The 17,877-nt window shown below is 41.0% G+C and overlaps 1 protein-coding gene across 1 annotated transcript in view; it reads right to left on the bottom strand.

Annotated features, from left to right (window-relative positions):
* Positions 1-2,286: 2,286 nt before the first annotated feature.
* Positions 2,287-17,877, bottom strand: part of MTTP (microsomal triglyceride transfer protein) — a gene marked incomplete at its 5' end in the record, with an annotated part of 30,705 nt that continues 15,114 nt past the window's right edge. Inside the window, 11 exons of the mRNA XM_082051200.1 lie at positions 2,287-3,929; positions 4,858-5,028; positions 5,317-5,441; positions 9,406-9,633; positions 10,355-10,476; positions 10,578-10,675; positions 11,312-11,523; positions 12,172-12,384; positions 13,352-13,459; positions 13,864-14,032; positions 14,920-15,077. Of these exons, the coding sequence (XP_081907326.1) occupies positions 3,761-3,929; positions 4,858-5,028; positions 5,317-5,441; positions 9,406-9,633; positions 10,355-10,476; positions 10,578-10,675; positions 11,312-11,523; positions 12,172-12,384; positions 13,352-13,459; positions 13,864-14,032; positions 14,920-15,077 (1,773 nt within the window). The 3' untranslated portion in view covers positions 2,287-3,760. The remainder of the gene's footprint in view (positions 3,930-4,857; positions 5,029-5,316; positions 5,442-9,405; positions 9,634-10,354; positions 10,477-10,577; positions 10,676-11,311; positions 11,524-12,171; positions 12,385-13,351; positions 13,460-13,863; positions 14,033-14,919; positions 15,078-17,877) is intronic.

The following is a 17,877-nucleotide window of genomic DNA, read 5'->3' as shown; positions in this document are numbered from 1 at the left end:
CTACCCTGATGGTGTGCCAGCCCAGCTCTGCCACTGCCCCGTTTTCCATTGACCTCTGCTGGACGAGCCACACGGTTTGTGTTGAAAATGGGCCTAAAAACCTTGCTCAACCAGGGCTTCTGTTGATTTTGCTATTTTGAACAAATCCTCCTGTGTTCTAAGGTACAATTGCAGCATGTTACATGGGCTCATGGCTCCCAAAATGTAGCCGTACTCAAGCACTGCAGTTCCTTCTGTGCTGTGTGGCCAGATATTCCCTCTCAGATACTCTCAATAAGTCAGAGTTGACTTTATAAGTGACTTTTTCACTGGAAATCTGGGCTAAGTATTTTACAAGTTGTTGCGTGTGTGTCAACCCTAGAACGTTCCACCAAGTATCGGTTCATTTTATTAAAAGAATTAAAATTATGATTTTTTTTTCCACCAACAAAAGGAAGGGAGATGCTTTCAGCATGATATCAGGCTGTTCTGAGATCATGCTGATTCACACCCATGCAGCTCCAGTTTGTATCTGTTATTGGTAGGGAAGAATGCATTTACACTGACTATTTATGCAGCAGTTATTTATAGTCAAGTGTTACAAAAATAATGATGTTTAGTCCCCGTATCTGCTAACCTGTACTGCATGCATGGCTTAATTCGTAACCTGATGAGAATCTCTGCCTTCCACACCATTGATCTTTATATTCCCCTGTGCTTTCTGCACCACAATATGCTTAGGAGTGGGGTGAGAAAATGAGTCCTGTAATTTGAATATTTTTTGAAGAGTATATTAAAAATACTTTGTAAAATTAGCACGCCTTGAAAGTTTAAGGCAAAAGTTTCAAAATCTCATTTGCAAGCGGGGTGCTTTTTGGACTCAGCTGAATTATCATTGTACTTCTCTTTCTGTGGCTTCCAGTTAGAAACGACTGAGCATTTGTTTGCTCCTTTAAACTTCACGTATGAAATATTGTTTAATTGCTACCATTGCTGGTTATTTAAAAGTCTGCATAATAGCCATTTTTAAAGATGTATGTTCCGTATTTCATAGATCACGGAATCACAGAATGGTTTGGGTTGGAGGGGACCTTAAAGACCACCTCATTCCAGCCCCTCTGATTGATCCGCACTGATTTGATAAACGCTCATAGTGTTTGCTTTGGTTGTAACCCCACGTGTGTTTTCATTTCAAACGCAGGCTTAAGTAATGTATTAATTTCACCTTATTTTTAGAAGATTGTTGGTCTTGTTGTTTCCGTAGCTATGGAGCCCACACAAGGAAGCCGTGGCCTTCCATCGCCCAGCTGTTGGACTTAACCCCTCCTGGAATCCCCATTATGTCCAGCTGTTGGGGAAATATATCGCTTCTGAAGGAGCAACACAGGGGCTCTATTTGATTTAGTTTCCAGGGATGTTGTCAAAGCCCCAAAATTACCCTTACAGGCTGGTTGTCCCGGTCTGAAAGACCAGTTTTCAGTAGTGCAGATAGGTATGTGATTTTACTTAATGAGCTGTGCCAGGGCTTGACGAGTAAATAGAAAAGCAAATTACACAGAGCAGCATCTCTGTGAGACTTGACGTATTTATATTAAACAGACCTGCGCGTTTCATGTGAAAGAGAAGCACACCTGGTGTCATTGGCCAGATACTTGGCAACAGCCAGATTATCTTTCATAATTGGAAAATATTTTATGTTATACATTTTAAGAAGTGAGCACTGATGTTACGTTGGTTTTATGTACCAAAGGGCCTCGTTTTACAGGTGCGCATCCTGCAGGTTTTTAGATTTGCTAAACTTGAGAAGGGTAACCCTTGAAGGTGGGTCTGCTGGTATCAGACACAAATCATAAGGATACAAACTGCGTTGTCTAGAACCTTCTCATTCTGATTTTGGGTTGTGAAGTCAGAGCCTGGCACACTGTTGATGCTGTTAGGATGTGGAGTTGACGTCGTCACCTGTTGATATCTCCACCAACAGGTGAAACAGCGATAGCAGCTGTTTCTTTGTGCCACTCTTTGTCCACCTTCTATCTCAAGAGTGTCAGATCACTACAAGAGGAGACTCCCTATTTCTAGGTGTGTGAATACTTTACTCTGACCTTATTTTTGTTACGGCTTGCAGACTAGAGGAGGAGCCCACGCCAAGTGAGTGTCCAGTTCATGTTATTGGTTCCTATGTGTTGGTGAATTAAATGGTTCTTCTTGCCCCTATCAATACCATTCCTTCCCCAACAAGAGGTTTTCCCAACCCAGAAGGTAAAGGACAAAAACCAAGACCGAAAACAAAACAGTTTTTTCCCCCGCTGTATTTTCACCTGTTTATTTATGCTTTGACTAGAAGTGTGTCAGCATTTTCAGGTAAAACAAGAAGAGTGTTTCATCCCATTGATAGTTTGATTTTTGCAGATTTCTGCGCTCTTGTTTTTTAATAACACAAAACAATTTGGAATTAGTTTATTCTTGTAATACATTTTTTTTTCCCTTGATAATCTATGAGGTTTTCCTGCCTGGTGTTTTTTAAAAACAGAACAAAAGAAAACCGCACCAATTATTCCTGGCTTTTTATTTTACTTGTTTGTGACCAGCACTCACCCACCTTGTCTTATAAAAATTAAATCAGATCACGTCAGAGATCAGCTGAGCCAGGATGAGGTATATTCTTTCTTAATCTGCAATGCTGTTGTAAATATAAAATGTATATTTTTCTTTACAGTTACTATGAAGATACTGCTTGAACAAGCAGAAGGGTATAAGTCATTTTAATTGGAGGACTTGTATGAGTAGTGATTACTTTTTTGCCTTTGAAGTATGTGCCTAACTTACCTAGAGGAAAATGTTTGGGCTCTGCACAGGCTTTGCTAGGCTGTGCATTCAACGTGGGTTTATTTCAGGACCTTTTCCTTTAATCGTGGTTCAGAATTGCCCTAGTGGGTGCTCATTTATAGAAATACACCTGCCTTGATGACACACAAGGACACAGATTTTCAGGAGGCAACGTTGAAGAGCAACCAGTGTTGGCTTAACACTACTCTTGGTGATAACTACAGAAATTATACCATTGATTTCAATGGGAACAGAATTAAGGCAACTGTAAGTACTTCTGGAAGTGTCACCCTGCGTTTTTAATGAATCATATTTAACTATAGCAGTTAATAAAAAACCCCAAAAGATAAATAATAAAAATAGTCACACTCTGACTGCTTAAAAAAGGGGAAAATCCTTTAAAATCATGTAAAATAAAACCTGCTTTTTGTAAACAGGCAATACTGAGTAAGCAGGAATTCATGGTCCTGTTTAGATGTTAACTGTACTGGAATATTTGAATGAGGATTGATCATAGGCCTAAAATATGCAAATACTTCAAAATATGTTCATAAATAATCATTCTTTATACATCATAATTGTTCTTACTGCATGTCAAAAACACGGACTTCTGTACTCCCCAAGAAAGAAAAATGAGGGATTATTTTTGCTTTTGGCACAAAAAAAGCAAAAATAAAGAGCTGGCACCACCCTTAAGGGAGTGCGTGGAATCCTACCAAATTAGTCTTTATCTGCCTTAGCTTTATTTTATTTTTTTACAAAAGTCTTAAATATAGGTTAATATGTAAACACTGTGCACGCACTGAGAGTTTGATCCTGGCCTGTTGAAATCAATGGCAAATTTCCCATCAACCGCAGTAGTGCAAGATCAAGCTCCCCGTTAGGATGGTACGTACGAGCCTCGAGTCATTGAGGGAGCCTCGGATTCAGGAAAATCAAAGCTCAGGTGCTTGTTTTAAAACCAGTTGCTGGATGAATCAGACTTTGCGCCGAAAACCTTCCTGCACATGTCGGAGTTTTCTTGATGGAGAGGGTATTCGTTACCTGCCAACAGTTCTGCTTTGCCCCTCCGCGCGGTGTAACGTTTGCCGGATGGCAGGCTCTCATACTTGGTCACGTGGTGCCTGTAACAACACGATGTGGGGGTCTGGCGTTAACAAATTTATGCAAAATCTGTACCCTGTGTGTGGGACTAGAGAGGAACGCTTTACATACAGGTGAGGTTACACTTCCACAATGTGTAGGTATAAGCAGAAGGTGGTTTAGTATCTGCAGAATAACAGATGCTGTTTTCCTAGGATTTCCTGGAGATCCTGGAGCTCTTTAATTCCCGTCAGACTTTCCATCTTTTGGAGCAGAAAAGCCTGAACGGAAATCTGGCACAGGCTCTGCAAATGTTATCACCCTTAGGTCTTAGCAAATAGGGATTAGAAGGGGCTAGTAAATCTGGCTTCTCACATGGCAATGCAATTACTGCGCTTTGCCTACCAGAAAGCATCTTTTTAACCTTATTTGCACCTTGTTTAAACCTTGTTTAGCTTTCAGGAAAGTTGGTGCCTTAATAAAATATGATAGAACATGACGGTTGCAAGAACTTTACACGCCAGGTACTTTTGTTGACACTAGTAAATAGCAGATGAAGAAAACTTTCAACTTCAGCTGGTTTATGTCTACAAACTTCCTCTCGTGAGAGGGTAAGAGAGAACTACAGCTGGCAAAGGTTCAGGTCGCCGTCAGAACTGACCATACACAAGAGGACCGGTGTCTTGCCACTTCACTTAGTTTAGTCGCAAAGCCAAATTAGAAAATTGGACTAAAGTGCACATTCAGAGCAAGTTGTGATCTTCAAAAAGGTTCTTTCTGACCCTCAGGGGTGAGGGACGGAGAAGAATGGGTTAGCAGAGAGTTTGGTGTGTGTAACAGCCTATGCTGCACCTGACAGTGTTAGCCTGAAACTTGTTGTTAATCTCTCATGGCTGTGAACACCACAAGTTCCAGATTCAGCAGCTGGCAGGAAGGACACATCATAAATTGTATGTTCTTATATCTTACCTGAATGGAGACTCAGCTCTGTCCATCTGCATACAGACTAGAAATGGGTACTGTGAAAACTGCACCGTGGAGATGAAGTCTAATGTCGTTTCTACTTCCAAAGTGGTTTCCATACCAGTTTTCACAAAGAAGGAATCCACCTCAGTGTTGCCAACTGTAAACATAGCTACCCTGCAAATAAATGCAAGCATTACAATTAATTCAAAGCACATTAAGAGGAAAATAAATTACAGTCATACCATCCGTATATAAAAACTGCCCTGTTCTTCAGGTAAATGTATATAAATTCAGATGAGATCAGTGGGATCTGGTATTAGCCAGGTGGGAAGGAAAAGAGAAGCACAAATGTTCTCCAATGTACGTTAACTATTATTTAAGGTCTTTAATATTTAAATTCTTCTCATTGGGACTGCTGGGGCTCAGAAGCCTGAGCTACAGCACACGCTGGGAGTATCTCACCGGTTCTTGATGTTGGTTTTGGATTCCCTGTACCACAGGCTGAACTCCATCCCTCCCGAGATGTCGATGGCCAGGCCACCCAGGAACTCCGTGCTGGCCCTCGGCCCGGACTGCAGCTGGATCTCCTGGAGCCATCAGAAAGCACAGGTAACCCCGTTACTGACCGCACACCTCGGGGGTTTCCTCACCCCCCCTTGCGCTGCTGTCACGCCACTTGTCATTTTGCAGAAACAAAAAGGAATAGAGGGCTTTTCTGAAAGTCAGATTAAACTCCTCACTGGAGCAATGTGGGCCAAACCCATAAGCTAATACACCTTAACTGCCACTGTGAAGTTGCATTTAATGCATTTTATATCAACCATCAAGCGTGCTCGTAGTTTCTTGAAACCTTTGCGGCTGGACTGGAAACGCACCATGTGGAGTCTGTTTCGGAAGTGATAACGTAGCTCAGGGTCATGGCAGCTCATTGCTTTTGACACACAGCCAAGATTTTAAGGTTCACTCAGCTTGGCAATCTAACTCACTTCATATAGTTGTCCTGCTTCCCTAAGAACAAGCGGATTACTTCATTCTTTTAAAAGAACCATTAATTTGGGGAAAGTGTATTTTTATCATGTCCTTTGTGTACGGGATGCTCCCTCCTCTTTCTCAGGGGGTTTTCTCCCTCCTCCCGAGTTTCTGTGACTGTGGTATTCTTGGCACCTGTAATGCTGCAGGCATTTGTAGGACACATGAATACCCAATTTCCTCCCCCTTTTTGGTGTCTAGGTGCCTTAAAAGCACAGTGGTTCCAGCTAATGCTGTCCCAGGATTTAAGAAATAAGCAAGCAGAGACAGTCTGGTTTCCTAATCCCTATGACAAGGAGCAACATTTGGGGAGGTTTTTACTCAAAGCATTAAAGTTATCCTGCCGTAATTGAAGACCTGGATAATTACGGTGGCTGTATATGATTACTTCATCTTTTAGGGTAAAGAAACGATCTGTGAAACAATCTCTTTGGAAGAACCAACTTGGTAGTCAGTTGCTGCTGAAGAGGGCTTAAGATTTAATGTAAGAATGCAGTGGGCTGGCTGTGGCTTATAAATCCAGCACGCCTGCAGCCAGTGGGGTTAAATTGTGCTCTGGTTTCTTATTTTCACCCAAGTAAAAATCATGTGTTGGAATTGTGGTCTTTCTGAAATCAAAGGGAGTTTTTCTACTGATTGCAATGAGGCAAGGAATACTTTCCTTGTTGGCCTGTTTAGGTGTGGAGGTAAAGCTTATTTTACTTTCTTTTACTTTGCTTTTAATTGGGACTGCCTTGGTGGGTAGCTGATAACAAGCGAGAAGGTAACAGTATACGCTCTGGCAGAGACATGTACATGCAACCAGAGGAGCAGATATTTTTAGATGCATTGTCAAATTGCACCTAATAATATTAGAGTAGGCTTGGTTTCCAATGGCTGCACAGCTCAAGGATTTAAAGGCTACCTAGAACTAAGGCAGGTTGGTCACACAAACCAGCAGAGAAGCTAAGGAGCACTTGTCTTGTGTTTTACTAGCTCATCTATTTCCTTATTTAGCGCTCAGTCCTGTCCTTGGCCTCGTGTGCAAATCCAGTGCAGGCTGATGGGAGGTGTAAATCACAGCGACCCAGCCTCCTCAGGAGCAGTATTTTGCTTTCCCTTCCTATTTTAAGCTTTGTGTGTCACCTGCAGTGGCAAATGTGATCTGAAAGTTCAGAATGGGTAGTTTTGTCACTGTTTAAAATGCTGAAACATGCTGTAAGTAAAAAAAGTTTCTTTATGTACTGCATTGACAGTACTACTGTAATGTAACACAGAGACAGCTGAACCAGGAACTTCTTTGGGAACTGGCCATCTTCCACTGGGCTCTGGCTTTCAAATGCTTTCTCTGAACTATTAATACAGTATTTGATTTCTCTGTGCTTCTGGCAGGTGTGTTGCCTAGGAGAAATATTAACACTGCTGAACTTTAATGCAGGTGATTTAGGAGTCTCCAAAACGGTTTCATGAGAGCTGTTTATTTTACAGAGGGAATTGTAACTTCTGGACAGTTATTCTTAGCCCTCAAACACCACTTTGAGAACTGGCAATGGCTGTAAAATACACTCTGATTTCAGTTTGTGGAGTTATGCAAGAAAATAGTTACACGTGGTGGGTGGGAGTTTAAGCTTTGGAGGCAATATTATTAACTTGGAAATCACTTCTCGAAAATGTGGCTACTGTGATTACTGCAGTTGTTAAGGAAAGGAAGCTATTTTCAAGGCAGGGGGTAGACTTGACAGCACTTTGAGTGTGAATCAGCTTTGATTTCTCTGTGCAAAATGATCCTTTCAAACAACAATAGGGGAGCAGAAGTTTTCTAGTATTTAAAAATCACTTTTCTCAAAATCGGGCCGTACCAATGCAAAAACTGCAACTCAAATATTTCATAAGCTCTTTGCTGACAATTCATTTGCCCCGTTTTTAAGCTCCAGTCTTGGCTTCCAAGCCATCCTTTCGGTGTCGGATCTCAGCTGCGCTGTGTGTATCTCATGTTTGGTTTTCACCTGGTATCACAGAACGGGCACTGTTTCCCATGCCTGCTCTTCTTCTTTGACAGAAGATAAATCCACGTTTGGCTTGGTTGTCTACGCTATGAATTTGTAAAGGGGCTTATGTTCTGGGAAAGGCCGGTGCATGCTGGCCAGGGAAAGTGGAGGTAGTACTCAACTATTGAGAAGCTTGATTAATTATGGCTCTCTTGCACTGTTTTTACTCAGTTCCAGTGTTATGCCATTCACACTTCCATTCTAACCGTTTTCTGGTAGAGTCTGAATCACAATTCAAGAACTTGACAAGTGAAAGCATTTCTAATGACGCTTAACTGGGTTATGTGGAAGTGCCCAAACCGTGTTGATGTTGCTGTTGACCTGGAACGTAGCAGTAAAACCATTCTTAGAAAGATGTGATGTGTTTAAAAGGCAGCTCTGCCTGAAGCCGTGTTCAACAGCACTTTAAACAATTTTTTGCCTTTCTGGGGTACAGAAGTAAGAACAAATGCCTTTTTGGTTGTGAATAGACACTTCTAGTCGTGTCCACTGCTTGAGGCCCAAGGAGCTTTGCCAGTTTGTACGCTACATGGGAAGCCCTCTAGGCTTATATACCATTATAAAGGGGCTGAGTTGGGTTCAGGATGGGGACAGCTGTCATGTGCAGGGAGTCTTTCTGTGTAATTTTGATCAGAGTGGATTTTCTCATCATCTGCTATTGCCATTTTCTTTCGCCAAGAATTAAAAGGGAAAAGTAGAAAGTAAAGTTTGAGCCTGCAGATGTTTCATGACCTGACTGCTGCTATTAAACCCACAATTTCGGAGGAGACCCCTGATTGGGAAGAACAAAAATATCAAAGCAAAAGCTGACCCTGCACTTTCAGAGAGACATCTAGATTTTTAGTCCTCCAATAATACATTATGTAGCTGTTTATATTAGTACATGAGTCTATACTTAAGCATAAAATTAACAGGCCATTTGGGGTGACAGTTGCATATAAACTGCGTAATCCTCATTTTAATTCCTGGTTCTGCCAAGCAACAAACATGTGAAATTTGGAGCTCTTAGCATTGTTCCTTGAAGGTTAGTTATCTGGGAAAGCTTGAGTACCCTGTGATTCATTCATTTGCTACCTGACAGTTATTGCCTAATTGGATGTAAGGTCTCTGGACAACTTGTGGAGAAGAAAACTTAGGTGGTCGCATGGGACAATACTGCATTACAAGAAACTGTGGGAGGGGAGGCCATGGCTGATAGCAATATGAGTTTTCTGTAGGAAACTCAGTTGGATTTGCCTTTATTCAGTGTTACCTAGTTTTCTACAATAATATCTGTTCTCATCTTTGTTCTAGATTACTTTTCATGTAATTTCATTCTGTTGTTTGATACCTGTGACACTCTATTGCTCCCACAGTATGAGAAGCCTGCGTAACATTGGTCAGGCTTATCAGTATTGAAAAGAAAGAAAATAAGATATCCTACAATATTGGTGTGGGGGAGGGAGCATCTGTGGTTAAGAGACAGAAAAAGAAGCAAACAGTGTGCTATTAGTACCTGTGAGTAATCTGTCAGGAGGATAAGTCCTTTCACCACGCTAATGAGATCTCCAGTTGCTGAGAACATTTTAGACATTAAATCACCGTACCCTTCGAAAAATGTAACTGGCCTGAGCTGGACATCGAACAGAATGGCTGACATGCCAGCAAAGGAGTCCAGGTTTTCCTCGCCTTCATCAGGAGTCGCAGCTATTATGGACTCTAGACCTTGAGCTTCAAGCACTACCTGAGAGGCAACAGAGATACAGAATCAATTAAAAAACTCTGCCTGATCCAGGCTGTTAACAACCCGACACATTTTCTTAATGTCTAAGGGTCTAATTTATTAAGTTGTAGATGAAAAAGCATGAGGTTAAGACTTAAGGGAACTAGGTAGAGCAGCTAGAAAAAGGGAAACTAAAATAATATCACAATGTTTTTCTTCCTTTTAGATGCAGGCAGAATTTGCCCATACGCAGCTCACAATCCTGAGCCTACTTCAAACAAATTTTCCTTTATTCATATGACTATTTTCCACAGGCATTTGGGAAGAAAACCCAAAGATGTTCCACTGTGCAGTTTTTGTCCTGCAGAAACTTAGGAGGGTTATAATATTGAAGGTATCTGTGTACATTTGATCTACTCCTTTTATTTCCATACTACATTATACCTGAAACACAGGACTTTATTTTAAAAACTCACATAGCTTTTACTGCTTACATCAGATAAATGGGGATAGGCTTTGGCCAGAGACAGAACTTGACAGGTGATATGGAAATAAGCACCTGTGTTTTCGGTTAGGGCAAACATGAGCCTCACTGGCTGTTGTGGATTTCTTTTTCCCATTATTGGCTTGTTCTCTGCCCAGTGCAGCAAACCTTATGGTCTTAAGCACTAGCTGAATTGATTTAGAAGCTGTAAGAAGAGGAGCACGTACTGGCTTAATTTTTGTACCATGTGGCAGTTACCTGGATGGCATGAAGTTCAGAATTTCTGTCAAAAATACGGATGTTCATGTTACTTCTTCTTAAAATGCCGGAGCCTGAATAGAGGATGTCAAGGCCGTATGTGGATGATACATCAGGACCACCTTAATTAAGAAAGAAAGAAGGTACCTGTGACTAAACTAGTGGATGAATCAAATGTTTGGGAACACAAACAGGGTTAAAAGGCAGTTTCATGGTTACATACGTGTAATATAGCCAGAGTAGGCAGAGGAGGAGCCTGGCTTGGAGAAGCGTTCATAGTTATGAGCACGCATGTCCTTCAGAACTTGCCGAACTATTTTGCTGTGGTATTTCAAAACAAACAAACAAATGAAAACACAGAGACACGAAAGCATTACAGTACTAAATGTATTACTGGTCTGTAGAACTGCTGAATTTGAGAGAGGGTGAATGTCCCAGTACAAAAGAAGGTCTTCAAAAACCCTCACGTTTTCCCACTTAAAATCTACCCTAACCCAGAGTCTTTTTTCCAGTTTCAGCAACTGCCTGGAATCGTAGGTAGAAAGGCAAGCAAAGGTCTTGCTTGAAAATTAGTGGTGTTGAGAAGAGATATTTTCATTATTTTTATTCTAGTCCTGTGATGTTTAAAATTTTTCTGGTTCACTAGTTCTTAAAATATAAAAGCAAGGGCCCCACTGAGAGAATTAAAACCAACAGATGACATTTAGTGCAGTAATGCAAGTTAAATACCTAATTCTTATTTGTCCCTCTGAAAATGTGACTAACTATTAAATGAATACCATTGAAATGCAGAGGTTTATTCTCAAATATCAGCACTTAAAAGTGACGCAAAAGTCAGGCATACTTTTATACTCTCCTTAAACTTTACAGTAGTATTTCATGAGAACCTGTGTATCCTTTGGGTTTCTGCAAAGGAGTAAGGATGAGCTGTATTTATTTATACTGAATTTAATGTACCTTGAAGGCATTTCGAACTGAAGTATATCTTGGATCATGGAGAGCATGTACTTGGTCATTTCCAGAGGCAGTTCACCTATGGAGAGCAGGATGTTCTTCACCTCCATGTGGGATGGGTTACTGTTTAGGATGACAGCAGCTGCAGCAGTTCGCACTGTCTTCTCATGGATTTTACGACTCTGGTGGTATATCCTGTTCATTGTTTCCTTCACCTGGTCAGGAAACAGACTATTCAGTCAGTGCTCACACAGATGACTGGGCAAAGTACAGATTGGAATCTTGTTTATAATATCAGCTTAAGCGAGCTCCATAGCTAAGGCTCATACATAAGGATATATTTTCAGCACCCTGTTTTTCATGGTCCTTTTGGAATGTACAAGACATGTATATCTCAGTGACCACATGAGCAAGTGGGGCATCTGTTATGTTCTCTCAGCCACAGTCCAAATACAGCCTTCCACACTGATTTTCACAGCGGGGCTGGAAATAAGTGGGAGCGCTATGATCAAAATACTGTGGCGGTGATAAGATCAAGAGTGAGATTTTCTTCACTGCTAAGGGAAGATATATATATAAAACCCAATAAATCTTGCCATTTTAATTTTCTAGATAGTGCCTGTGGTGGCATCATGTCCCTGAGAAGGTTGTGACACATCTTTGTTACAGATAAGTCCATGGAGACCGTGTGGCCCCAGTGACAGAACGGCCTCCAGCATGTTCATGGCAGGACCTCATGTTCCACTGGTTTGTATGTGTGCTCTTACTCTTGGAGTAGCATCTTTAAAAAGATTGGGACTGACAAATCAACTCTGTGAATTTATACTTTATGTTTAATACAGTCTCTGCACTCATTTTCTTACCTCTTTGGTGAGAAAAGAAGGATCGTATCTCTGTAAGGCGGTGACAGCAGCAGTGCTGATGGGCCCTTCTTCTGACTCCGCATACTTCAGAAGCACTGGAATTGCTTCGGGAAGGAGGGCGTTCTTCAGTGCCAGCAGGTACATCCTCACGTTGTCATCTTTCTTTGCCTTCTCCAGTCTACTTAGAATCAGTCTTTTGGCTTCCGTAACAGCCTAAAGAAAATCAAGAGCATGTTTAACTGGTGATCATAAACCCACCTTTTGCCCTTGCGGAAGCAGGAGGGGCAGAGCTGCGTTGCAGCATGGTTTTGTTTCAAAGAATCGTTGCACAGGGTTAGCAAAAACTTTCATTTGTAAACTGTATGTCACTGGCTTCCTTCAAGCATAACCAAAGTGGCTATAGGCACAGTAACACTTGGTCCATAGATCTATCATTTGATAACTCCTCCTGCCCTGATTCAAGGACTTCAGAGGTCTTACTTGTGGAGCCAACATGTCCCCACTAAAAATGACAAGCGAATTGTTCTTCAGTGCTTCATAACATAATGTTATGAACGTCTGGTAATTAACAGGGGAAGGAAAAAGGGATTCCTAAGGGCCCTGCAGGTGTTCTTTGTCTTTTCAGTAGTGTGCTGCAAGCCTGAACAGCACAGATCCAGCAAGCAGCAGTGCCTTGTCTGATCATCCTCATCCTCTGTCACCGGTCAGTCCATGATGAAGGTGATAGCCTTCTTTCTATGCGCATTTGGGGCAGAATTGAGTACTTGGACCAATGAATTTTCTTCACAGAGCTGAAATAACCTAAGGTGATTGCAGATATTAAATAGATCCTGAGTCTTTCAGTGTTTCTCGGAGGACATGCAAAGCTTTTGGACAGGTGAGCACAAGTCCTGCTTCTGCTGACAGATCGGGCAGTGAGAAAAGTTCTGTCAAATGAGGGAAAATCAAGAGAAATCCACAGATTACAAGCCTAGATTAAAGCCTAAAGCTGACAAAGTAGATGTCATTATTATTATTGAAGAAAAATCCTCTCCCTATCAAACGTAGGAGTTTATGGGCTTACTTTAAAAAGGGGGAATATGCTGCCCGTGTCTCTCGCACTCTCCCAGTAACATCAGCAGGGATCCCTCCCGTGTGTTGTGGCCCAGAACTTGGCCAGCAGCGCACAGCAGATACTCACGGGAAGCTTGCAGCCTCCTCTGTCACACAGCTTTCTGATGAGCGCTCCCATGACAATGACAACGGTTTCTCTGATTTCTTCGTTTGCGATATCACCCTTGAACTTATCCTGTTATGCAAAAGCAACGCTGTTAGTCTCTCTGTCTAAATATGACGAGCCACAGTCTGTAAGAGGCTGAATACCCTCCCTCATTTGTTGTGACCATCGGTGCATCGCAAAGGCAGTGATGACCCCACTCAAGCTCAGCAGAGCACTGCTCTGTCATTAAGTATCAAAACTGATTGCTGTTTTCCCCTTGAGTTACATTCGGCGTTTCAAACAGTAGTTTCATTTTGAAGCTATATATATTTTTTTATGGCTACAGGACTTTGATAAGGCTTTTCATCCTCAAACTGTTTTGCTAAGGCTCAGAATGCTGTTTGTTTTCTCAGTAGTAGATTTCTTTCCTCCCTTGACAGGGATGAGGCTCAAGAGTATTAAGTCCATTGCATTCATCTTGTCCTTTGACTTACAGTTAAGGATTTCAGGAGCATTTCACTGGGGTGAGAAGCAAATCCACAGGCATACAGAAATCGCTCCTGCAGGACAGAAGTGCTTGCATCCTTGAAGTCAAGAAAATCCAGTATGGCCTCGAGTGATGCTGGGGTCTGAGCGGAGGTTACAGCATCCACTATCTGCGGACTACAAAGAAGTGGAAATGAACATATCATTGTAATGAGCTAGAAAATATTGGAAAGGCTTTGCTGCATATAGAAAGAAAGTAGCTAATGTGCTGAAAGAGCTGTTTGTTGCAGGTAAGAGACAGAAATTATTACTCTCGTTGGAAAAAACTGTGTCCCTGAATTCTTCTGCTTCAAAATGGTAGATGAACTGCAGAAATTAATCATATCCATGGATAGTAATATTTGAATTTATGTAAATATAGGACAAAAATGTATTAAAAAGCAGAACTAATCCAGAATGTCTTATAGTTTACAGGACAAGGCTGTAAATGGAAAGAAGTGTTTTATTTCTACATACACAATGGCAACCAGGGAACAGGCTTCTACGCTACCTGAGTTACTCTCGGTTTTATCTCTATTGTTAACAACTGCTATAATTTATTTGAAAGGTCCTGATTCTGAAACGCTTTCCAAGCCTAGGCGTGCATGCTGTTCATATCCAAACTATAACATTAGGACAATATCCAGGGATGAACCATGCGCCGCTTTGCTGTGTTTCCATTTGAAGGAAACAAATGGGCAAGTCAAGAAGAAGTTAAAGAGGCTTTCAAAACAAGCAACGGGGATGAGAACCTTTGGGTAAGCTACAAACCATGTTTGCCTTGCATTGCAGACACAACCTTGGTGGCTGAACAATGTGCTGCAAATATATGACACTACAAAAAGAAACACAGCTTTACCAAAAGAAAAAAAGAACGAAAAATCCTTTTCCTGTAGACAACACTGAATACCTGGCTTTGCATTGCTAGGACATCACCAGAAGAACTTAATCTGTTTCCATGCAATTTGCCCTTCCGCAGCTTTAAGTAACTTAAACCTTTTGAAAGCTTGTTCACGATGACTTACAGAAGTTCTTTATTTTCACTTCTAATAATCTGCAGTATCTCCTCTTTCGTAGCTTTTCTGATGCTCTGAATAAAGGACAAAAAGCTTCTTGCCGCTTCAGCTTTGGCAAGTTTTTCAGGGTTCATATGTTCTCTGATGCTCTTCCAGTGTTCAGAAAGCTGCAGAACAATGCACATTATGTCAAATCTCTCAGATTGTGGCTTCAGTTCTCAAAATCAGACTTAATAAATACAGGTATGTGGGGCAGCTATTGCTTAAATTAGCTGAAATCCAATAGATTGCTGATCCTTTAGATAAGTATTATTTAATTTATGATATCCCAGCACAAATATCTTTGAAACTTTTCTATAGCTGTCTCTCTTCAAACACTTCAGTATTTTCCTACTAATGTACATTATCTTAAATGCAAACTATTTTTTAACAAAACATGGTTATTTATACTGTAACTTGAATAAGGTGAATTCTCTTCTCTAGCAAATATACTGTGCTTTTCTGGTGAATATGGTTTTTGCCTTCTGTTCTGATTTTCTCCTAAGTCAGTTTTTTTTAAAGTGGGAGATGCACCATCTCCAATTCACAGTTTCATCCTGTTTTCTTAAAAGATGGTAATTTTTAAGCAGTTAGTGTGGAACAGTCATAAATGTCTGATAAGTAATTTCCATTTCTTATCCATAAACCTGCATAAGACGGGGAGGGATTTGCGATTATTGTACCAAATGACAGGTAAGATGGTATTAGAACAGGTGTCGGCTTCTTCCTATGTTGTTGCTGTATTTATTCAGCACATCACATTTTTGACCTGACTGAGCCAACATGGTACCAAAGCACATTTATCTGTCCTTCCAGCTACACTCCCATAAGAAACTGCTGCAGGTATTTTGACCTTTTGTCTCTCACTTGCCTTTGACTCTATTATCTCAAATTATCAAGAACATTCCTTGGTGAAAACTCAGCTGTTCTTTGCAGCAGTGTTTACTGCAGTTTTCCTGAGTGGGAAATAACAGTAGCACCCATTTGACCTTTAGGAAAATACTTCCCCTCTTCATGGCTTTTGTATTAGGCAATCACACTTGAACCTGCTGGCAAATAGAAGTATCATTCAGCAGTACAGAGGGCAACTTCCATTAACTGTAACAAACAATAATTAGGCAACAATGATTGAGACATAGGATATTTCCTGAGGATTAATGACCAGCTGGGAGGAGCTGGTGTTCTGAGGCACAGATGGGTCTGTTAACCTCAACTGCTGATTAGTCCTTAGCACCAAGGTCAGCGTGGCTATTATAAGCTGAAATTGGATAAACATATGGGGCACTTTCTATTCCCCCTGTTGAAGTTGCGCCATAGCCTGGCAAAAATCTCTAACCTCATTAATCCTGTATTTTGCCCTGTGCAGAGCCCAGCTGTGTGGGCTTAGCTTAGAGATGAGCAAGGTGGGAGATATGAGCTGGAGCCACCTCAAGCAAAAGAGACCAAGTCTTCTTCTTCAGGGAGTGCTCCAGCCATTCCACTGCCGCAAGGAGCAGCTGCCATCTCCTGCAGTGACCGTGACTTTGGATAACAGCATTCACAGCTGACTTTTGTGTGGGGCCTCGTTCTCCCGATGTGGATGTCAGGCAGTTTGGACTGAATACCCCAAGGATTCAGGCACAGACACATGCATTTCCGCATGGCAACTCAGAAACAAATCTGTCTCTCTGACAGAGAGATCAGACCTGAGGTCTCGTGGGCACGCGAGGAAAATTCAAGCCAAATCAAGAGGTCCTAAACCAAGCAGGAGTTGGTTTTGAGTGTCAGCGCCTGACAGCTGCTCTACCAGCCTACAAAGGTTGGCTGCCCAAGGCAGAACAAACCCACCTCCATTTCAGAAGGGGCAAGAATCCGTTCCTGTGGGAACCATGAGCATAACAAAATGTAAGAACCGTGAGCTCCTCTGAAAAGAGCATCCGTGATGGTATCTACACACAGAAATCTAGGTCTAAAAGTAAGTGTAAATGTTGGCCATAACCTCACAGGAGCTGCCATCTGTGAGGTGGAGATAGTAATGGTTTATTTTAGCAAATAGTAATGGTTATTTTAGCAAATTCATAAAGATAGAGATAAGACCTGTTATGATTTTTAAAGGGTTTTGAAAATGTAAAACTGCAGGGTATACCATGTCAGCATGGCATTAATGTATACCATGATATATAAGCACCAAATGTTATGTTGCTGCTTTGGATACAGTGTTCTGTTTATAGACCCCATCTTTTCATAGCAGTTACTGTAAAATTCAGTGAGAAAGCAGGACTTCATTCTCATCGTGCCATTAGGTTTATAATGACATAGCTCAGTCCCCAGGCGGTGGTATGGAATCATACCCTATGTTTATTATCTTGGTCTGGAAATTATAACTATTAAGACTTTTTTTTCCCCTCTTCTCTGCAGCTCAATAAGCATTAGACAAGATAAGTTATTACAGTGCAATGCTACTTCCAAGTAACTAGCGCAAGTTCTAATATAGTAAGGTATTTCTGCTCATAAGGAGTATCTCTGGAGGATTAAAATCATGTGTGCTGAATAGAAGCCTATCTTGCTTATCAAAAACTGACACAGAATAATAATCTTTAAATTAATGTTCCCATTCTCTGCTAAATTCATTGCACAATGGTAATAGCATTAAAACTGTTTGCTAACAATCACTGTAGCAATTTATATTAGTTTATCATGAATAGTATCACTAAAACAAAAGATGGTACATTTACAGTTCCAAGCTCTTAGTAGTCTTTAGATGTCTTAAATATAAAAAACAAGGTTTTGTTGTTGGTTTTGGTTTTGTTTTTTTTCCAGGGCGAAAATGAGAACAGTAGTGGACTTGGCAAGAAGACTGCAGTCCCATTTTATACTTATAAAATACCTATAAAGTATTTTAAATAAAATACTGTTTTCAGGCTCGGGCAGTAAGAAGAGGCTAGATAT

This window comes from Streptopelia decaocto (assembly GCF_964273445.1).
Source record: "Streptopelia decaocto genome assembly, chromosome: 4".
NCBI classification, from domain to species: domain Eukaryota; kingdom Metazoa; phylum Chordata; class Aves; order Columbiformes; family Columbidae; genus Streptopelia; species Streptopelia decaocto.
Note: the sequence above shows the minus strand (reverse complement) of the source record. Positions and strands in the feature narration are given on the sequence as shown.